This window comes from Pipistrellus kuhlii, unplaced genomic scaffold (genome assembly GCF_014108245.1).
Source record: "Pipistrellus kuhlii isolate mPipKuh1 unplaced genomic scaffold, mPipKuh1.p scaffold_m20_p_1, whole genome shotgun sequence".
In the NCBI taxonomy this organism is placed as follows: domain Eukaryota; kingdom Metazoa; phylum Chordata; class Mammalia; order Chiroptera; family Vespertilionidae; genus Pipistrellus; species Pipistrellus kuhlii.
In genome coordinates this window covers 70,284,327-70,308,338 of record NW_023425404.1, presented here as the reverse complement: position 1 = coordinate 70,308,338, position 24,012 = coordinate 70,284,327, and the positions used below count along the sequence as shown (strand labels likewise).

Genomic DNA, 24,012 nt, shown 5'->3' with positions numbered 1-24,012 from the left:
CCCTAACTGCCCTCCCCTGCAGGCCTAGTCCCCACAACTGCCCTCTCCTGCAGGCTTGGTTGCCCCCAAATGCCCTCCCCTGCAGGCCTGGTAGCCCCAAACTGCCCTCCCCTGCAGGCCTGGTTTCCCCCTCCTCTACTGCCCTCCACTGCCAGCCGGTCACCCCTAAGTGCCCTCCCCTGCAGGCCTGATCCCATCTCCAACTGTCCTCCCTTACAGGCCTGGTCCCTCCCAACTTCCCTCCCCTGATGGCCTAGTCAGCCCTAACTGCCCTCCCCTGCTGGCCATCTTGTGTCAATCATCTTGTGTCCACATGGGGGCAGCCATCTTTGACCACATGGAGGCAGCCATTTTGTGTGTTGGAGTGATGGTCGATTTGCATATTACTCTTCTATTAGGATAATTTCAAGATATAATTCATAACAATTTGTAGGTTAGTTAAGTTTCCAATCTGGAAATTAGAGAAGGCTTATAGCTAAGCTTACTAGGTCTCCTAATGAAACACCACTATTCTATTTTCTCTCAGTTTGGTAAGGACTGCTCTTTTAAAGAACAGTTGATTCACTGGGTCAATACCATAGATAGTACTTAAGAAACCCTGTGTTGTTGCTGATAGAGCGTCAGCCTGTGGACTGAAGGGTTCTGGGTTCGATTCTGGTCAAGGGCATATACCTTGGTTGTGGGCACATCCCCAATAGGGGGTGTGCAAGAGGCAGCTAATCAATTATTCTCTCTCATCGATGTTTCTAACTCTCTATCCCTCTCCCTTCCTCTCTTTAAAAAAAATCAATAAAATATATATTTTTAAAAAGAAAAAAAAAAGAAACCTTGTGTTGTTATATCTAGTACTAGTAAAATTTCTAGAGAAAAGTTAGCTAGTATTTTTTTTCAAATGTGGTAAAATATACAAACATAAAATTTACCATCTTAATTATTTTTAAGTGTATAACTCAGAGGTATTAAGTACATACAAAATGGTATCTAACTATTACTACCATCCACCTCTATAACTTTTTTCCTTTCATAAAACTGAAATTCCATACCTATTAAACAATAATTCCCCATTTCTCCCTCCTGCCAGTTCCCATCAAGCACCATTCTTTTTCTGTGTCTGTGACTCGGTTTGTGGAGCCAAGTGATGGTTAATTTGCATATTACTATTTTATTAGGTAGAATTCCACTAGGTTTTACTGCATTATTCACTACATACCAAGCATTAATGAAACAAATCAAGTAATATAGACTCTGCTCTCTGGATGCTGTATTGTTTAATAGGGAAGACAGGAAAAACCAGCTGGCGCCCACCCATGCACCAGGCTTCTATCCTATCTAATAAAAGTAATATGCAGCCGAGACCGGTTTGGCTCAATGGATAGAGCGTCAGCTTGGGGACTGAAGGGTCCCGGGTTCGATTCCGGTCAAGGGCATGTACCTTGGTTGCGGGCATATCCCCAGTAGGGGGTGTGCAAGAGGCAGCTGATCGATGACTCTCTCTCATCGATGTTTCTAACTCTCTCTCTCCCTTCCTCTCTGTACAAAATCAATAAAATATATTTTAAAAAAAAAAAGTAATATGCAGATTGACCATCACTCCAACATACAATAAAGCTGACTACTCTAAGTACTTTATCTAAGAGAAATTATACAGTTTTTATTTTATTGTGACTAGCTTATTTCACGTAGCAAAATGTCCTCTTGGTTCATCCATGTTGCAGAATATATCAGAATTTCCTTTTCAAAACTGAATAATATTACATTGTATATATATGCCACATTTTCTTATCTATCCATCCATTCATGGACATTAAGTAGCTTCCACATTATAGCTACAGTGAACAATGCTGCTATGAACATGGGTATACAAAATCTATCCAATCTTGATGAAAATTATGTCATTTCAATCCATCACCTGTATAGACTCAGACCAAATACACAAAACATAGAGCAGAAGCCCAGAAGTGAAAAAGATGTCTTATTTCATTTTTTTCCCCCTGGGGGTTCAAGGGTTAGCATGTATAATTTCCTCTCTCTAGTTAGCCTCACCAATTCTAGATCAGCAAAACTCTCCATGCCTCATAATATATATAGTGTTATTACAATATTAATGGTATCTTGCCTTTTCCTATAGGGTTCCTAATTCATAGATGAATATTCCTCACTTACATTTTCAAAATTCATTTGACACACTCACCAAACTACTTTCCTTTTTAAATGCTTTAATTTCTGTTAACCTTTAAAAAAAACAAAACAAAACAAAACAAAAAAAATAACAGTATATGTTTTGGTAAAGTACCCTCAAAGGGTTTCTAAAGTACCGTATTTTTCGGACCATAAGATGCCCCAGACCATAAGACGCACCATTTTTAGAGAAGGGAAATGAAGAAAAAAAGATTCTGAAACAAATAGTGTCCTAAAATATTTTATGTGCATTAAAACCCAACATCACAGTCATAAACACATGTAATCAACCCTGTAAAGTAAACAGCAGCATTTATAGCCGGGCAAGCACACAGAGACCACACAGAGCTGGGCAAGTAAAAAAACTTTTTTTTTTTAAAGTATATGTGTAGGCTATATTTGGACCATAAGACGCAGGGACTTTTTCCCCCCACTTCTGGGGGGAAAAAGGTGCGTCTTATGGTCCGAAAAATACGGTACCTAGTGAATTTATTAAAGTAACTGTGAATCAACAATAATGAGGTATATTCTAAAAAGCAAAAGTTTTGCAGGGCACATAAATACAATAAAAACAGGGCATTACAAATATTATATAATTACAAGCTAATCCTTTCACTACCTAGCAATAGTAAGTTCTTTTATTTTTCTCATCTGAGAGAAGATACTGAAATGTGTTGATAATTTTGAAAAACATTGAAAATCATCAAAAAGTTAGGAAATATGAAGGGGGGAAAAAAGTATGATTACTTGTTTTTAAAAGAAAAATGTGAAGTACAAATAGCCTTAACAGATGGACCCATTACAAATGTGCTATACTACTAATCTACACATCTTAAGGCTAGCCCTCAGACATAAGTCAAAATGTGAACGAGGTATAGGAGAATATCAGTCTTGTCTTGTGGCAGATGCTAATTATAAACATAAAAATGTATGGCCTGACATATATACAGATACACCTAGTCAACACTATTTGATGCTATCCTGTGAAAGAAAACCAAAATTAACAGAGAGTAGCTACTAAGGTACATTTAGTTGTTCAGTGATTAAGGCATCCTTTAGTGATTTCACTTACTGCAGCCTCTGGCTAAGATGGTTTGCAGCAGATCAAGTAAAACTAAAACAAAAACAAAAACAAAAAAAAACAGCTAGCTATTCTTCAGCTCAGGATTGTCAAAGGAAAAGGAAAAGGGTTTTACCACGCTAACAGATATTTAGTTCAGTCTACTCAATGATCTATGCAAGAAACAATGAACCAAGTAGAAAGGAGGGACTTCTGTTTTGATAAATGAGGGTGATGGGACTCTTCACAGAACATAGACCTCATCTCTGAGATATTTCAAAGATAAAAGCACCTAAAGCCGGAGCAAACCAAAACAACTTTCTGAGATTCCTTCAACACATCCGCATGTTAGGAATATCACGTCTTTAATATTCTAGGTATAAAAGCGGTTATAAAAGTAATTCAGGAAAGCAGCAAAGAAAAAGTCATTCCTGTAACACAATGATCATGGAATTCATCCAAGAACCTTCTTCCCCTGAGATAATCAGAGGAACTGTAGTATCAGATGAAACCCAAGGGTCCACAGGACAATGGCAAGAAGAAGCAAATTATAAATGAGAAGCTTTGAGAGTTCCACTGCATTAATATTTAATCATCCATCTCAACAACTTCAGTAACGCCCTTAATTCTACTCCCTGGAAAAAAACAGCAAAAAGACTTCAGAAATAAGTAGAGTTCACTATCATTCTTTATGCATTTAAATTACTTTTAAGAAATCTTAGTTGCTTCTTTGCAGTTCTAACTGTAGCTGAGTGCTACTATTAAAGGTCAATTGCCCAAGCTGATTTTCCACAATTTCTCTGTCTCATAAGCCCACACACAATTCCTAAATGTGAAAAATGCTTAATGCCTTAAGATAGATAGAGCAGAATATTGTCATGGGTTCAAAATTTCTATCCTCCAACAACAGAAAAGGCAAGTGGATTTTACTCAAAAAAAGTCTCACATTTAATCTTTAATAAGTACTACGTTATCTATAATAATAAAAGTGTAATATGCTAATTAGATCGGATGTCCTTCCAGACAAAGCCGGTGCTGCGAGGGACGCCTGGCTCCCGGGTGCCAGAGGGAAGTTGGTGCCAGCAGCCGGGGGGAAGGAAGGTCTACTCTTGCATGAATTTTGTGCATCAGGCCTCTAGTCTTCATTAAAATTGCTTTATATTTCAATTTTAATAACCTTTCTCCGCAGGCCTTAACATTTCCCCTTCTATTAGCTAAGTACATTAAAAGATATTCTTTAGTAAAACAAAGTAGTAATAAATTCACAAGTACTGAAATGTGATTTATCATCACAAAACTATGAAAGAAAGCAGCTATTTCTACCAATAAAAATAGTTTTAGAAAGCTTAGTAAAAATCCTTAACATGGTCACAAAAAAAAGAATATTTACTTTTGTGAAATACAGCAACACATCTTTGTGTGCAATTACCACTTATTCACTTGCAATTTCAGTTAAAAACTTTTCCACTCAGTAATTTCTGGGGGTATAATTTGCCCATACTATAATATGAAATTTGAATATGGTGTTACTTGGAAAGTTAAAAAAGACAAGTAATGGTATTTGTTCCTTTGTTCTTTTTTTTTTTTTTAAAGTACTTTCTTGCTTAGATGATAATTTTCCCAACTGCACATGGATTTTATTCTAATGTGCATTAATTTCCCAAGGCAATTGGTCATTTGCAGTCATTATGGTGTCAATCTGTTGAGGTTTTTGTATAATATGCTTTTTACAAACAAGCTATATTTTCCATCCCCACAATTTTGTATAAAAACATATATAAATTTCCCAAATGGCATAACTCAGTGGTTGAGCATCGACCTATGAACCAGAAGGTCTCAGTTCGATTCCCAGTGAGGGCATATGCCTGGGTTGCAGGCTCAATCCCCAGTGTGAGATGTGCAGCAGGCAGCAGATCAATGACACTCTCTCATCATTGATGTTTCTATCTCTTTCTCCTTCTCCCTTCCTCTCTGAAATCAATAAAAATATATTTTTTAAACAACATATTCAAATCACTATTGTCATTTTAAGCTGAGAGGAACACTTTTAGCCCAAGAAGCTTTCACAGCTTTTCTTCCATGTTAATTAGATATTTTCATATTGGATTCTATGTGCTATAATAGTGAGTAAAAAAGAAAATATTGACAAGATAAAATGTAGAAATGTCAAAATGATGCCAATTAGTATAATGGTGGCAAGTTTACCTAAGAATCAAAAAATAATTTAGAAGCTGGGCTTTTAAGAATTCACATTCTGCTTGGCTGGTGTGGCTCAGTGGTTGAGCATCTATCTATGAACCAGGAGGAGCTCATGGTTAGATTCCCAGTCAGAACATGTGCCAGGATTGCAGCTCAATCCCAGTAGGGGGTGTGTAGGAGATAGCCGATCAATGATTCTCTCTCATCATTGATGTTTCGATCTCTCTCTCCTTCTCCCGTCCTCTCTGAAATAAATAAAAATTTAAAACTTAGAAAAAAAGAATCCACATTCCTTTAAATCTGGAGTGAGGAATGTCTGGCCCAAAGGCCATATAAGGCTCGAGAAATCATTTGGTCCGACTCTGCCAAGGCATTAGTGTTGAGTTAATTAAATGTTTGACCAAATATAGCAGAATAATTTTTAAGTTGATAATTTTGTATGATCTGCGAATGATGTTATAAATATCCAGATGACCTTTAGTAGAAAAAGGTTCCCCACCCCTGCTTTAATTAAATGCCTTAATAGTTCAGTTTATTTCTTGGGGGACTTAAAATCAGCTTGTCAACACACAAAGTATTCTTTTTAAGCTTTTCAGATTTCCAGTAGCTCATCTATACTAGAAAGCTTATATAATGGCAGCCAATTTGCAAAAATCAAATTTAAGATTACAGCTTCAGTAAAACAGAAAGAGAGAAATTAAAGTTTGCTTCAAGTATTTATGATAACAGAGACTGACTAACTACTTAAGAAAAGACTGATACCAAGCGCTCCATTTTTCCATCACTCATGTGCTGTATACAGCAGTTTTCACATTACTTTAATCAAGAAACAGACATAATGAGTCTATCACTTAAGATATGCAAATTCATTATTATTTCTTTGGAAAAAATTGACATCCCAGCTCATTCACATAGTTTCAAACTAAGTATGAATTCCACTAAAAGGACAAAGAACAAAGAAACTAGAATAGGTTAGCTTTAGTAAGTGCATATTTTCATGAAACAAGAAAACAATTAAGTGGATCTTAAAATATAAAACTGCTAGAGTCAATTTTGTAATCATTAGATCTTCAAGTTTCCTTCAAAATGTTAAGAAAAATCCTTATTCTTTTTTTTTAAATATATTTTATTGATTTTGTACAGAGAGGAAGAGAGAGAGATAGAGAGCTAGAAACATCGATGAGAGAGTCATCAATCAGCTACCTCTTGCACACCCCCTACTGGGGATATGCCTGCAACCAAGGTACATGCCCTTCACCGGAATCGAACCCGGGTCCCTTCAGTCCCCAAGCCGACGCTCTATCCATTGAGCCAAACCAGTCTCGGCAGAAAAATCCTTATTCTATCCAAAGCAAATTATAAATTCAATGCAATCCCCATTAAAATATCAATGGCATATTTCACATACCTAGAACAAACTCTCCAAAAATTAATATGGAATAAAAAAGACCCAGAATAGCCGAAGCAATCCTGAGAAAGAAGAACAAAGTAGGAGGGATCTCAATACCAGATATCAAGCTGTATTACAAAACCACCATTCTCAAAACTGCCCGATACTAGCACAAGAACAGACATATAGACCAATGGAACAGAACAGAGAACCCAAAATCAATCCAAGCCATTATGCTCAGTTAAAACTTGACAAAAGAGGTAACAGCATACAATGTAGTTAAGACAATCTCTTCAATAAATGGTACTGGGAAAACTGGACAGATACATGCCAAAAATGAAACTAAACCATCAACTTATACCATACACAAATATACTCAAAATAAATAAAGGACTTAAACGTAAGATAGGAAACTATAAAAATTTTAGAGGTATCCACAGGTAGCAAAATAATCATATTTTCTCAAAAAATTAAAAACGGAACTCCCATTTGACCCAGTAATCCCACTTCTAGGAATATATCCCAAGAAATCAGAAACACCAATCAGAAAGGATATATGCACCCCTATGTTCATAGCAGCACAATTTATAATAGCTAAGATTTGGAAACAGCCTAAGTACCCACACATCAGCAGATGAGTGGATTAGAAAACTGTGATACATCTACACAATGGTAGAGAGCATTATGCTAAACAAAATAAGCCAGGAGAAAGATAAATATCACATGAGCTCACTCATTTGTAGAATATAATGAACAACATAAACTGATGAACAAAAATAGATCCAGAGACATAGAAGCATCTAACAGACTGTCAAACCTCAGAGGGAAGGAAGGAAAGGTGGGGGGGAAGGGGGGGCTCCTTGGGGGGGGGGGGGGGGAGAGAAGAGATCAACCAAAGGACTTGTATTATGCATGCATATAAGCCTAACCAATGGACACAGACAGTAGGAAGGTGAGAGCATGTACTGTGTGTGGAAGTGGTCAGGAGAGGTTAATGGGAGAAAAAGGAGACATATGGAATACTTTAATCAATAAAGAATACATTTTTTAAAAAGGAAAATTCTTATTGTCTTATAATTTTCCAGAATTTAACATTGTAATTGACTCCAGCAACTAAAATTCAAACAAAAGCATCTTAAATAGAAGATAATGTCTATAGCTAACTTTGAATGAGGAAAAATAAACACACATAAAAATACTCTTTAGTAAATACAGTAATTTTGTTCTAAATCCATGAAAATAAAAAGCTCAATAAAAGAAACAAAAAGGTATTCAATTTTATATTCATTATAATTAGAAATAAATGTTAATAAACTAATATCACTTAAAACCATTTTTCAAGAAAAATTACTAGTTATCTCAATTTTTCATTTGGATCATAGCATTTATTGTTCTTAAAACTTTATATTTGATAGCTTTATGAGAACATACAATAACAAAAATAGTAAATATTAAAAATTTACTCAAAAAAAAATTACTCTGTCCTATTGATGGTACTGAAGAATGGGGAAAGAAACTAATGTTTTGAGTGTTTAAAATAAAAAACAATTTAAGACAAATATGATAAAAATCTGATTAGAAAAAGTAATTTTCATCTTTTCTAATACAGATACATACTTTCCATTCAAATACTCCCATATATCGACACATTTAATATAAAGAATCAATAGTGATGAGCTAACTTTTGATCACTTCCTATGTGCCAGACACTATTAAATGCATTACACTTACAGCAATTATGTAACTGAGTGATTACTCACAGCAATTGTTAACCCTATTTTATATATGGGGAGGGTAAATAGGGTTAAGGTACAAAGAGATTAAACAATTCACTCAAACCTTCAAACCTACACAGTAAGTAAACCTATACAGAGCTGGAATTCAACCCATGCAGCCTAGCTCCATATCTGATTTCAGAATTACTAAACTATCCTGAGTAGCTATTATCATACTATTTATCTCTCTTTACTTACTCTGTGATAATTCTGGATTTCCTTTCAGATTCATCATCTTTGGAATTGATGGGCCATATACATCAACATCTAACAAACCAATCTCCTTTGACTGTAAGAAAACATAATTTATCAGTATTCCCATTCATCATCAATAATAAAACACATAACAGTAAATCTACCTATAGAAAAGACAATTTATAAAATATTTCAAATTCATGACCTAAATTTCAAAGCAACAGTAAGGTAAAAGAGTATAAATTGCTTTGAGCAAATACATTCTTTTTAAATATATTTTATTGATTTTTTACAGAGAGGAGGAGAGAGGGATAGAGAGCTAGAAAAGTCGTTGAGAGAGGAACATCGACCAGCCGCTTCTTGCACACACCACCCCCCCCCCTGCCCCACTGGGGATGTGCCCGCAACCAATGTACATGCCCTTGACCGGAATCGAACCTGGGACCTTTCAGTCCGCAGACCGATGCTCTACCACTGAGCCAAACCGGTTTCGGCATGAGCAAATACATTTTGTTGGTTTACCGGAGAACTCACCAGAGAAATCCACAGCATACACTGCAGTTTACATTTCCCTTATAGTCTCACCCAGACTGAGACTTTCTGATCTAAGAACTTAACAAACCACAAGCACACAATGTTAAAGTAATAATTATATGGCCAACAATTCCCCAGGAAAATTTAGCATTAACTTTTTGGAAAGGCCATCTCACATATCAAAAAATACAAAAATTATAAAAGAAATCACAGAAACAAGAACATAATTAAAGCAAGTGAGAAATTCTGATACAGATCTGGCATGGAAGTGGTAAGGAGGATAGTGGTAGACATAATACAGAGACACAGGTGTAAGTCACAGTTAAACACTCAAGGTCTTCTGGAGATTCATAAACAACTAAAACTGTTTTCTTTGATGACCCATCGAGGTGCCCAAGCATAGAATATCCTAATTGTTCTCTTCACTTTCTGCCAGTTAATCAGCAGCTTAGCCAAAGAAAGGAAAACAAAATTTACTATTCCCAAATATGTCTTTTTTCTTCTCCCCACTCCTTTCTCCTTTGATAAATTAAATCAATCTGTTATTGGTTTTTCTCATGGACTAGCAAACTATATGACTGAGTTATGTTTCACCCAGACTTACATGCTCCTCACTCTCTCCCTGTATCTCTCTTAACTTCTCAAATGAAAACTTTTTTAATTAAACAATACTCATCTTCCATATTATCTACCTATTTCCAGGCACAAAATCACTTTTTAAATCTTTCTGTCTGATTTCTATAAATACACTAAATAAAGTACATTCAACATTTATAACCTTAACTTTATACTCACTCAACTGCAGCTCTAAGAAAACCATTCCATGTTCCTTTGTGACTCCCAGATTAAAAGAATTAGGAATTAATACCTACCTCTACCAAAAATCTCATCTTCTTATAAACTAGAGGCCCGGTGCATGAAATTCATACACTGAAGGAGGGGGTCCCTCAGCCCAGCCTGCCCCCTCTCATGCTCCCTCCCCACGATCAATTGCCAAGTAGAGGGAGGCCCCTCCCACCCACCACAGCCTGTCAGTGTCCTGGGCCTCCCTCTGCCAGGTGATCATGGGACAATGGTGGGGCCCCCAACCAATCACATTGCACCTTCTTTGGCTGGCATGGCGCCAGTGGGTATCATAGTGTGGTCATCCAGACAAGTCATTCCACTGTTTGGCCTTTCGGTCAATTTGCATATTGGGCTTTTATTATTATAGATGAGACAACAGAAAGACACTTTCCTTTAATAGAATGGTAGTATATAAAATTTAGGTTTAATGAATTTTATTAGCTTTCAAATTGTAGAAACATTCAATGAGAAATTCTGACCCACTTTAACTCCTTTGAAACCACAAATAAAAGAATTTAGTTAAATTAAAACAGAAGAGTCACTATTATAATAATCATCCTAGAATTCACCTCTTTTCCATATCTTTTCTCCTAACACCTACAAAATCTAAAAACTACCACAAAATAATAATAAATGATGATTAAAACAAAACACGTTCTAAGGTTCTTTTTCCTTGCTCTGTTATATTACTGTTGGTTTTATAAAAACTAGAAAGGGCTAGGTCCCAGGTTTCAAATTGATCTCCTAAAAATACCTATCAAGTAAAATAACAACTTTTTAAGCTTATGTTTTCATGAAACAAGAAAACTAAGCAGAAACCAGTTTGGCTCAGTGGATAGAGCATTTGTCTGAGGGCTGAAAGGTCCCAGGTTCAATTCTGGTCAAAGGCATGTACCTTGGTTCCGGGCACATCCCCAGTAGGGGGCATGCAGGAGGCAGCTGGTTGATGTTTCTCTCTCATCGTTGTTTCTAGTTCTCTATCCCTCTTCCTTCCTCTCTGTAAAAAATCAATAAAATATATTTTAAAAAAGAAAATAACTACGAGGTGCTTACAATATAAGACTGATAGGCTTGATTTTATCATCACTAAATCTTTTAATTTCTTTCAAAACATTAGGAATAATCTATCCTGTCTTCTAGAAGAAAAAAAAAAAAACATGCCTGCCTAAATGAACCCTTAGGCATCATGGTTCAGGGCAAACGAAAAAACTACCCTAAAATTTGCTGTAGTGGAAGTAAATTTTACATATACATAGATGGCTGCTAATAAGAATAGAGGGTGGTGAAGGATATTACAAGATTTTAATGTTCCTCTGCTTCCTAGAGACTGGAATTAAAAATAAGGGAGATTCTTCTGTGTTAGGTTCTCTGCATACTCCCCCTAGAGTAGCTACCCACTGACCTTAACTTAGTAGCAATGCTTACATATATAAAAAAGAAAAGAGAGCCCTGGCTGGGTGGCTCAGCTGGTTGGAGCATTGTATTGCACAGCAAAAGGTTGTGGTTTCTATTCTGGTCAGGGCACCTAACAGGGTTGCAGGTTCAATCACCTAGGGGGATGTTTACAGGAGGCAACTGATCAAAGTTTCTCTCTTACATCAATGTTTCTGCCCCGTCCCGTCCCTCCCTTTCTCTCTCTCTTAAAAAAAAAAAAAAAAAAAAAAAAAAAAAAAAAAAAAAAAACCAATTTAATAAATATTTTCTCAGGTAAAGATTTAAAAAAAAAAAAAAAGAAAGAAAGAGAAAAGAAGGTATGAAGACTAAGAGGAAGAGATGAAAGAAAAGAAAAAGGGAGAGAGGGATAAAGGCAGGGACGGAAGAAAGAAGAAAAGCACGGAGGAAAGTTAATCAGTAACGTTATATTAAAATCCTGGATAAACTAGGCCATTACTGTCAGCTCTGTGTAAAATCAGAATCTCTAAAAACATGTCATCCTAAATCACCCAAATAAACACTTAGACTTCCCTGATTATATCTCCCCATTGCTTGAATTCTCTCTGGATGCCTAAGTACTTTACATTTCTCATTAATTTCTCATAGGTGGTATTATACCTACTTATGGATAAGAAAGCTGGGCACTAACAACACAAAATGACATTAAAAAAAAAAAAAGTATTTTCTTAGAATGGAAACAACACAAAAATACTAACCACATAAATCTCCACCAGAGCTTTAACATGAGCTGACTACGAAAGACTTAAGAGATAGAGCAGGAGTCAGCACTTTTCCCTAAAAGACTAGATAATAGTAAATATTTTAGGCTTTGTGGATCATTTGATCCACAACTACTCGACGCTATCATTATAGCACCACAACAGGCACAGAAAAAATGTAAATTAATGAGTGTGGCTGTGTTCAAATAAAATTTTACATATAGGCAAGATTTGGTCCATAGGTTATAGTTTGCTGACATTAATTTAGAGAATAAACTTTTTCATGACCAAGTTTTTGAATCACTCAGCAATGTAATTTTGGTAGAGAGCCAAGAGCAGGAATAACTGAGATATCTCTTGGTGTCAGAGAAACTATTTCAGTAAAAATTTACCTTTTCATCCTTAATTGGCTGGTTTTTAAAACTAATAGAAGCCCTATCTAGTTTTCTCAGTGGTTAGAGTATCAGCCCATAGCATGTACCTATGTTATAGGCTTGATCTCGGCCTCATCAGGGTACATGCAGGAGGCAACTAATCGATGTATGTCTCTCACATCGATATTTCCCCCTCCCTTCCAACTTCTCTAAAAAAAAAAAAAAAAAAAAAAAAAAAAAAAAATCAATGGGAAAAATATCCTTGAGTGAGGATTAACAAAAAATAAACAAGTAATGAAGATACTTTTCAGACTGTTTCACTGGAACTAAGTTAGCATGTCCTGCTTGGATTTTACATATCATAAACGAAATCGGTGTCCATTAAATAGAAACACTAAGGCCTATACTAATTAGCGTATGTTGTTCTTTGAATTGGCACAACTACTGCACCAGTAAAATTACTGTAGCTATGAAAGTTAGCTTATGCATATTTTCAAGTCTATAATTCAACAATATTCAAAAAACTTTTTTTAATATATTTTATTGATTTTTCACAGAGAGGAAGAGAGAGGGATAGAGAGTTAGAAACATCGATGAGAGAGAATCATCGATCAGCTGCCTCTTGCACACCCCCGACTGAGGATATGCCCACAACCAAGGTACATGCCCTTGCCTGGAATTGAACCCGGAACCTTTCAGTCCGCAGGCCGATGCTCTATCCACTGAGCCAAACTGGTCCCGGCTATATTCAATAATATTCAAAAGATACCAAATAAACTTATCATTTGTTCTTCATAATTTACTCTATTATCCAATCAAATAAAAGTAATATGCAAATTGACCATCACTCCAACACACAAGATGGCTGTCCCTATTTGGTCAAAGATGGCTGCCCTCATGTTGACACAAGATAGCTACCACAAAATGGCCAGCAGGAGAGGGCAGTTGAGAGGGATCAAGAATACAGGGGAGGGCAATTGTGAGCAATCAGGCCAGCAGGGAAGGGCAGTTTGGAGGGACCAGGCCTGCAGGGGAGAGCAGTTGAGGGTGATCAAGTCTGCAGGGAGGGCAGTTATGGGTGAACAGGCCAGCAAAGGAGGGAAGTTGGGGGCGACAGGGCCTGCAGGGAAGGGCAGTTGAAGGAAACCCAGGACTGCAGGGGAGAGCAGTTGTGGGGGGAGCAGGCCTGCAGGGGAGGGCAGTTAGGGGTGATCAGGCTTGCAGGAGAGGGCAGTTAGAGGCAATCAGGCTGGCAGAGGAGTGGTTAGGGGTGATCAGGCTGGCAGGCAGAAGCGGTTAGAGGCAATCAGAAAGGCAGGCAGGCGAGCAGTTGGGAGCCAGCAGTTCTGGATTGTGAGAGGGATGTCCGAATGCCCATTAGGCACGATCCTACAGTAATCCTACCAAGATCGGGTCTAAATGGGCAGTGGGACCCAGATTGGAGAGGGTGCAGGCTGGACTGAGGGACACCTCCCGCTTGTGCATGAATTTCGTGCACCAGGCCTCTAGTTTTAAATAGACTTCTATTTTAAGTGTACAAATAGTCTTTCAATTTAAATTTTCAGTTTTATACTGTAGACCTCAAATGTCAAACTCGCAACCTGCAGGCTGCATGCAGCCTACAATGAATATTTTTGCAGCCTAGCCAATATAATAATACATAAGAAACATTTTAATAAAATTTAATAACTTAATTTTTACAATATTCTGTTATACATAATTATTAATAACAAACTACAATGTTTGCTAATGACTGATTACTATAATCGTGTTGCATTCATTTCCCTTACATGCAGGCATACCATTTCTCTCCACTAATCCTAGCAGCGAATACTTTAGCAGCCGATTGTCACATCATTAGTCTTGTACTGATTTGTTTGGTGTGGGCAACGGGAAATATTTTGATTTCGGAGAACAAGAAAAATAGGTTTATCTGCGTTACGCTTACTACTATTAATTTGTACAATTATTCAGTGCCTGAATAGGTTCAAAAAAATAATTTTTATTAAAATGCTCTATGTTAACAATTTTATTTTATGTTAACAATTACTCATTTATTTTTTTAAATATATCGATATTTTTTATTGATTTTTTACAGAGAGGAAGGGAGATAGTTAGAAACATCGATGAGAGAGAGTCATCGAACAGCTGCCTCTTGCACACCCCCTACTGGGATATGCCTGCAACCAAGGTACATGCCCTTGACCAGAATCGAATCCAGGACCCTTCAGTCCCCAAGCCGACGCTCTATTCATTGAGCCAAACCGGTTTCGGCAAAAATTACTCATTTATTTCAACCCTTTGTATTCAGCATGTCTCTATCGAAATAAACCTACGTTTCTATGGAAATTGAAGCTTTTGTTTTTTTTGTAGCCCACATAAACTTAAACCTTGTTTATTTGGCCCATCTTAGCCTTTGATTTTGACATGCTTACTGTAGACAGTTTTCTACTGTGGAGCAAAGTAGAGGCTATAAATGACATATGCAACTGGGTGTCAAGCCAGCTAAGTTTTATGTATCCTTTCCACCTCACTCCTCCTAAAATTGTATTTAGTTTAAAAAAGCACAAATCAGGATTTTTCTTATCTTTCATTTCAGGAAAAAACTAAAGATCTACCCTAAAATTTGCTGAAGTAGAAGTAAATTTTACATATACATAGATGGCTGCTAATATACATTATCACATAAGAATAGAGGGTGGTGCCAGGACCGGTTTGGCTCAATGGATAGAGCTTCGGCTTGGGGACTGAAGGGTCCCGGGTTCGATTCCGGTCAAGGGCATGTACCTTGGTTGCGGGCATATCCCCAGTAGGGGTGTGCAAGAGGCAGCTGATCGATGACTCTCTCTCATCGATGTTTCTAACTCTCTCTCTCTCTCCCTTCCTCTCTGTATAAAATCAATAAAAAAAATAAAAATAAATAAAAAAAAGAATAGAGGGTGGTGAAGGGGATTACAGGATTTTAAAGTATAATCAAAAGAATAATCACTACAAAAGCCTCTCCAAATACACAACAGATAAAGAAAATGATTATGAGAAAAAATAACTATAAACTTACTATTGTAAAATATAACTACCATATTTAATGTCACCGTAAAACTTAACCTAATACTTTGGTACCTAATATTATACTTTTTTCTGACTCCCCTGCAGTACTCAAAGACTAGCAGGTAATATAAAACTAGACAGCTCAAATCCCAAGATGCTATTTGTATTTTTGGATTTGAATCTTTATATTCATAATACCCTGTGAAAGCTGTAAAAGGTGGCAGAATTATTCAGAGTGATTATACTGTTTCATTACTACTACATGAAAGCTGCAATTTTAAAGCCTACAAATTCAATTTTTGTGTGTGTTTGATTTCAAAGGCACCAACAACAGTTTTGATACTACTTTGTTCTTCCAACAGAATTTATACTAAAGAAGATTGTAAAGCTTCATGACAAATTGCTTTTATCTATGTCATCTGCTAATAGAACTCATCAAAACACATCTTAGAGTCGTCCCACCCCATTATTTGTAAGTAAACACACATATAGGACTAAGACCTAGCTAAACATTGTCCTTCCCTTAGAAGTATCTATTTAAGAATCCCATGAATCTCCGCACATTATATCCCATTTAATCTTGGACTGGCAATTGAGATTTGTTCATTTAGAGTGGGGTCAAGCCTCATCTTTCTTTTCTTTCTTCTCTTCTCTTTAAATCAGGTTTACATTCAGAAGAATTTCAATCTCTTAGTAGATACAATATCTTTCTTAATTCTATTAGATAAGATTAAATAAGAATTCTATTGTCAGAAGGACTGGTTAGACAAAGCAATCTTACCTAATAATAGACAAACATGTAAACTGACCACACTGTGAGAGAAACAAGATGGAGGCATAGGTAAATGCCTAACTGCAGCCTCACACAACAATTTCAAAAAAAATACAACTAAAATAAAAAATGGACATTATCCAGAGCTATAGGAAAGTTGACTGACTGGAAATTCTACAACAAGAAGGAAAGAGAAAACCAGAAGGAAACTCAGAGGAGCTGTAAAAACCTAAGGTACGGAGACATGGTATGCGTGTGGGGAGAGGATGGAGCCGGAGAGGAAGGGGAGGCCTGGCTGGTGTTCCCTAGTGGGAAGGAGACATGAGGAGGGAGTCTGGGCTGTAAGGTGGAAACTCAGGGAGTGGCGAAAGACAGTCCTGGAGGCCCGTACATTGTGCGCAGAGGATGAACTGTTAACTCTGCTGCTAGATTGCCCTAGCGGGAAGGAGACAAAAGCTCCAGACTGTGCTGAGCCCCATTTCCGACTACACTGAACCCCAGTTCTAGGCCAGACCCTGGGGACCCAGGCTCATACGGAGCAAGTCTGCGCTATAAGGTGGGAACTCAAGGGAGCGGTGAAAGGCAGTCCCAGAGGTGCGCACATAACGCAGAGAACGGACTGTTGACTGTGCCTATGGATTGCCCTAGCAGGAAGGAGACAAAAGCTCCAGACTGCTCTGAACTCCAGTTCTGGGCTCATCACCGCCAAACCAGAATTATATGAATTGCTGAAGGGGGTTCTTTCGGAAAAGAAAGAAAATAAAGATAAAAATTATGAATAACAAATACAACAAGTGAATCTAAATACCAAGGGAATTAAAAAAAAAAATCTGATGAACAATATTAACTGGTGAATATAATAGAATCAGAAGTATGGAAGGGGAGTGAACTGACAATTCTCGGGGAAAAGGGGAGTGGGGGTGTGGGAAGAGACTGAACATAAACTGTGCACCTATCGATGAGGACAATGGGGGGTGGGGAAAGGGCAGAGAGTGGGGTGGGAACCTGGTGGAGAGGAGCAATGGAAGGGGGGGAAAAACTGAGGAACATTTGTAATAATATAAACAATAAAGATTTATTTAAAAGAAAGAAAGGAAAAAAGAAAGAAAAAAAGAAAGAAAGAAAGAAAGAAAGAAAGAAAGAAAGAAAGAAAGAAAGAAAGAAAGAAAGAACTTTTGCCCTAACCAGTTTGGCTCAGTGAATAGAATGTCAGCCTTTGGATTCAAGGGTCCCAGGTTTGATTCCAGTCAAGGGCATGTACCTTGGTTGTGGGCACATCCTCACTAGGGTGTGCAGGAGGCAGCTGATATATGTTTCTCTCATCGATGTTTCTAACTCTCTCTTCCACTCTGTAAAAAATCAATAAAATATATATATTTTTTAAAGAAATAAAACTTTCCCAATATAAAAATAATAATAATAAATAAATAAAATAAATAAAAATAAACTAACCATACCACTACTACTCCCAGAGACAATCAGGAGTATGCAAATTAACCTGACAAAGATGGAGGGTTAATTTGCATACACAGGTGGGGAGCGGCCAGGTAGGGTGGGATGCCTGCTATGAGGGGGAGAGAAGGGGGCAAAGGGAGCTAGCTACAAGAGCAGTGCTCTGGCAGGGAGTGAGGACTTGCAGTCTCCCAGGTGGCTGGGAGCGAAGCCAGGGGAAGGAAGGCCTTGCCCAAATCTTCATGCAATGGGCTTCTAGTCCTATACAATAAAGAGCTAATATGCTAATTAGACCAGATGGCAAAATGACCTTCCAGAATGACCAATGGGTGGGCGGCAGGGCCTGAAGGGCTGAGGCAGCCAGGGCTGTGAAGGCTGAGCCGTTTGCATAAATTTTGTGCATCAGGTCTCTAGTAAGAATATAATTTTCTACTCTTTATCAAGTAGAAAATTATTAATTTTCTAAATCTTCAAGTTCAGTCAAGAAAGAGGACAAACAAGGGCAACATAAAGGAAAAGTCACCTGTCTGGATGAAGCACAAACAGAGATGAACTCATGAACAGTACAGAGTATCTCAAATGATAAATTAATTGCTTACAAAAGACTGACAAAGTAGAAATAAAAGGTAAATAACAGATTTCAAAGACTATTTTAAAGCAGAAATAAACCTACAAGATTATCTTATCTTCTGTCTACTTTCTAATGATGAAGAAACAGGTCCTGAGGTAATATCACAGCTCGGCCTAGGATCCAAATCTCTTCTCAGCATACCGTAAAGCCTAACTGGTAACAATCACCAGCCATTCCTTTTCATCTCTTTCTTTTCATCCGCTACTATAGTCTCCCTTTATATTCCTTGTCAGACACACTACCCCCTGCAGTTTTAACCACCAGGCATACACACATGCCTTAGGACTTTTATTTTTAAGATATCTTTTCTTTTTTTCTTTTCAATATATTTTTATGGAGTCCAGAGAGGAAAGGAGAGGGAGAGAGAGATAGAAACATCATGGCAGGCTATAAGGGGTCAATGGGAGAAAAAAGGGGACATATGCAATACTTTAAACCATAAAGATTTTTTTTAATAAAAAAATAAAAGAAACATCAATGAGAATCATTGATCAGCTGCCTCCTTCATGCCCTTCACCAGGCATGTGTCCTGAGCAGGAATCGAACCATGACCTCCTGGTTCATTAGGTCAATGCTCAAGCACTGAGCCAGGACTTTTATATTTCTTGTTCCTTCAGCCAAGAATTCTGTCCCCACAGGGACCTGGTTCTGTCACTTCCTTCAAGTTTTGATTCAAACATCACCATGCATGAGGCCTTCAATGGTCATTCTACCTAATATTGTACCTTCCTCATCATTACACTAGATATTTCCTATTCCCCTTCCTGCTTTTTCTTTCTTTTTTGCACCTACATTAATATTTAATGTACTCTATATTTACTTATTTATCTTGTTCATTATATCTCCCCAACTATAATATTAATTCTATCAGGGTAAGGATTTTTGTATGCTTTATTCACAACTGTAGAAAAAAAACAGAACATAGGCAGACATGGAGATACTGTACTCTGCTCCATCTGAAGAAATTCTGATTCAATAGGTCTGGGTTGGGGTCCAATAAACTGCATTTGTACCACTCTAGCGTATAAGACAACCACAAAGTGAAAAACAATAATATAGGTACTACAGAAAAGAGAGAAATAAAAATTAGCTATAAGGGCCCAAGCCTTGGAACCAGCAAGATCTTACATAATAATAGACAAACATGTAATATTGACCATACCTCCGCTATGCCACTAGCCAATCAGGAGTGATATTCAAATTAACCCAACAAAGATGGCAGTTAATTTGCATACACAGGCGCCCAGTGACTGAGGCGGGACACTTGTGTTGTCACCACAGGCGTTCTACCCCATCCCCGGTCTCTCAGGGCCTCTGGGCAGGGTGAAAAGGCGGGGTCGGAGCAGAAAGAAGTGGCTTCGGGGCCTGAGCATAAAGGTACTGGGCCAGATGGAAAGGCAGTGCTGGCAGCCAGGGAAAGGAAAGCCCATTCTAGCACGATTCTTTGTATATCGAGCTTCTAGTCATGGTAATAATAATCTACAGTAATCAATAGTAACATTGAAGATTTGTGAGGTTTTTAATTATAAAAAAAGTAGTTGCCAAAACCAGTTTAGCTCAGTGGATAGAACATCGGCCTGTGGATTGAAAGGTCACAGGTTCGATTCCAGTCAAGGGCATGTACATTGGTTTCGGGCACATCCCCGGTAGAGGGTGTGCAGGAGGCACCTGGTAGATGTTTCTCTCTCATCGATGTTTCTATCTCTCTATCCCTCTCTCTTCCTCTCTGTAAAAAATCAATAAAATATATATTTTTTTAAAGTAGTTAACATTCTGCTATATGGGTTAATAGTCACATATCATATATGTATATAAAAAATAATTTATTGTTTATCTAAAATTCAATTTTAATTGAGTGGGTGTCCTATATTTTTATTTTATAAATCTAGCAACATTACCCCAGCATTTCTTCTCAACAGTTCAGTCAGAATGATTGTGTTGAAATATAAGTCAGATCATGTCTGCTCAAAAACTCTTCATTGCCACCACAACCCTCCATTTCACTCATGTAAAAGCCAAAGTCCTACAACAATTCACCAGACCCCATAGTCTATGTAGTTCCCCACACTCCTGCCTCCCAACCCTGTTAATTTTCAGAACCTATGATTCCAGTCCATTTACTACCCTAGAAGTCACAGTGATCTTTTTATTATTACTTGAATGGTAAGCTAGACATCCTCCCAGACATTAACCTTAGAATTGGCTCTTTCTTCTGCCTGCCTGACACACTTTTTCCTCAGTTGGTCACACAAACTACTCTTCATCTTCAAGTCTGCTCAACTGTCATATTTTCAGTAGGGCCTACCCTATCCTGAATTGCAAACACACCTTCACCTTCAAGCACTTGCCCTCCCCCTTATCCCAGACTACTAGTATTTGTATCACTTTCTAACATACTATGTAAATTACTTCATTGTGATGTTTATTATATTCATTGTAAACTCCAAACGGGTAGGGATGTTCCCAAGCACATAAAAGAGTAAGTAAGCATGAAATAAATATTTTGTAAATGAGTAAATGGATGAATGAATGAACAAACCTCTATTTGTTCCTCTGAAGAATATCAGGATTGGTTACTATGTGACCCCTATGGTCCCTCGTAAGCTTTACCATTGGGTGATTTCTACTTCTATACTAACATTTTTAGTTATAGTATTCATAATTACATAAAATGTATACATGGTTTAAAATTTCCAGTGTTAAAGAAAGGGCCATAAGTTTCCTTGCAGTCTTCTTAACAACCACTTTTTCCCAAGAAAATCCAATGTCATCATTTTTCTATTAATCTCAACTCCAGAAAAGTGGACTTTATAAAGAAAATCTAGCCCTGGCCTATTGGCTCAGTTCATTGAAGCATATACCAAAAATGTTGTGGGTTTGATTCCCAGTCAGGGCACATACCTAGGTTGCAGGTTCAATCCCCAGTCAGGGCATGTTACAGGAGGCAATGGATCAATGTTTCTTTCTCACATCAATGTTTCTCATTCTTTCCTTCTCTCCTTTCCTCTCTCTCTCTCTATCTCAAAAAACAAACAAACAAACAAAAAAACCACAATAAAACATATTCTTATATGAGGATTTAAAAAAAGAAATAAAAAAAATCTAGTGTAAAAACTGGCTATGATAGGCTGCTATATAAGAATTAAAGAGAAAAAATGAACAAAAATAAAAATATAAGAAAAAATGGAAAAGCAAACATATCTATCTATATATATAACAGCCTAAGTGACAGTCAGTCAACCTGTCACTATGATATGCATTGATCACCAAGGGGCAGATGCTCAATGCAGGAGATGCCCCCTGGTGGTAAGTGAGCTCCCACAGCCAACCTCCCATGGTACCCCTATCTCCCACCTGGCAAGCCCTGATTGGCCCCAAACACCAGCCAGGCCCAGGGACCTAGCCCATGCAAGAATTTATGCACCAGGCCTCTAGTGTATATATAAAAGCCTAAGCAACCATTATGACAGAATGACTGAGAGGACCAGAACAACCAAACAGCTGATGGTTATGACGCGCACTGACCCAGACCTTGCTGCTGGGGCCTGACAGCCCCGAATCTGGTTCACCCACACCCCAGACCCAGACAGGAGGGAGGAGGAAGCCCAATTCCTCACAGAATCAGCCACACCTTTAGCTTGCTACCAGGGCCAACCTCCCGTAGTCCCTCCCCCTGGCAGGCCAGTCCTCCACCCTTGCACAAATTCATCTGGGCCTCTAGTGTGTCTATCGTATCTAATAAAGCAGGGATATGCTAATTGACCCTCACACCACCACAAAGATGGCAGTGCCCACAGCCGATAAGGAGAGAATATACTAATTGACTGCCACATCATCGATGATGGCAGTGCCCACAATGACAATATGGCAGCACCCAGTTCCCTCAGTCCCCCAGACACCCAGGGCCTGCCTGAGGCACAGGCAAGCCTCATAGGATGGCTGCCCAGCCAATGCCCAAGGCACAGGCAAGCCTTGGATGTCGACTGCCCAGCCACCCAAGACCGGCCAAGGTTCAGGTAACCAGGGCCGGCCAAGGCTTGCACTGCCAGCAGTGGCAGCAGCAGAGGTGTGATGGGGTGTTTCCTTTCTCTGATCGCCAGGTTGGCTCCCACCCCTGAGGGCTCCTGGACTGTGAGAAGGGGCAGGCTGGGCTAAGTGACCCCCACCTCAAGTGCATGAATTTTCATGCACCAGGTCTCTAGTATATACAATGAGTGGCCAGATTATGATTGCTGAACACATAGTAATCTGGCCACTCAGTGTAGACTGACCACAGAGTTGGGGTTTTAAAATAAGGTTTTTCCATGTATAAGACCTGCATTGTGGGTAGTTAGAAAGAACCAGAGAACTTACTAGCCAGAGACTGGGGGTCACTATCTCAATTCCTTAGCATATCAAGATTTGCAAGCCTTCCCTTATACATAAGTACACTGAGTGGCCAGATTATTATGCATTCAGAGATCACAATCTGGCCACTCAGTGTGTGTGTGTGTGTGTGTGTGTGTGTGTGCGCGCGCGCGCGCGCACTATCTAAATCTTTAAAAACTAAGCCAAAACATGGTATAAAGGGGCTCATTAAAAAAGGAGCAATATTTAAACTTGCTCACTAGGTTAGGTTCAATAGGAGTTCAAATAGAAAAATGCTGCATAGGAGTTTTGTTGTGGATTTGTTTGTTATTCCTTCCCAGAGCAGGATGAGTAGGACAAGAAGCAATTCCTTTAAGTCTCCCATTTTCATCTAGTAACAGGGAAAGTAAACATCTAATATTAAGAAAATAAAAACCTTAAATCCTTGCCCTGTATAAATAAAGAAAAAAAATTATTAATGCCCTTAGATAGTAGTCTTCAAAATCAGAGAAAAATTAGAAAGGCTTCTATCAGCACAGTAACGCATAAAATGCAGAAGACACTTCTAGACACTAACCCCTAAAAGTAAAGTCATCTTATTTGTGACATCAACCAGCCACTTCTTTGCCAGACCTAGAAACCTAAAAAAACAAAACAAACAAAAAAAACCTAGAACTTTTCCCCAGCCTTTAGATAAATAAAAACCAACACCAATTCCTTCAGATTGTCCTTAACTAAACTGCAATGCAGAGAAGAGCACTTATAATTCTGATGGCAGCTCTTCCAAAGAAAAGCACTGCAGCAATCACAGAATCGGATGTGAACAGAGTACTTGATCCACACTTCAGATTCAAAAGGAACCAAGCAGCTAGTTTTGAAACCCATGCCTTCATATGCCCTCTGTTCTCATCCTCTCAGTGACCCTTCCAACAATGCCCTGCTGAGGATTAAGGGCCCTTTTTATTCCTCTAGGAGATGTGATGGGGAAAATAAATTATTGAGAAGAAAAAAAATTGAGAGAGGAAAAATGAATTGATGAGAGCCAAGTTAAGGAGGGG

General features: G+C 38.1%; 1 protein-coding gene across 2 annotated transcripts in view; it reads right to left on the bottom strand.

The window, feature by feature from the left end:
- The window catches only part of NUBPL (NUBP iron-sulfur cluster assembly factor, mitochondrial), a 215,008-nt gene that overhangs the window by 160,931 nt on the left and 30,065 nt on the right, over positions 1-24,012 (bottom strand). For both annotated transcript variants that reach the window (XM_036451248.2, XM_045585237.1), the window contains exon 4: positions 8,801-8,891. In XM_036451248.2, the coding sequence (XP_036307141.1) occupies positions 8,801-8,891 (91 nt within the window). The remainder of the gene's footprint in view (positions 1-8,800; positions 8,892-24,012) is intronic.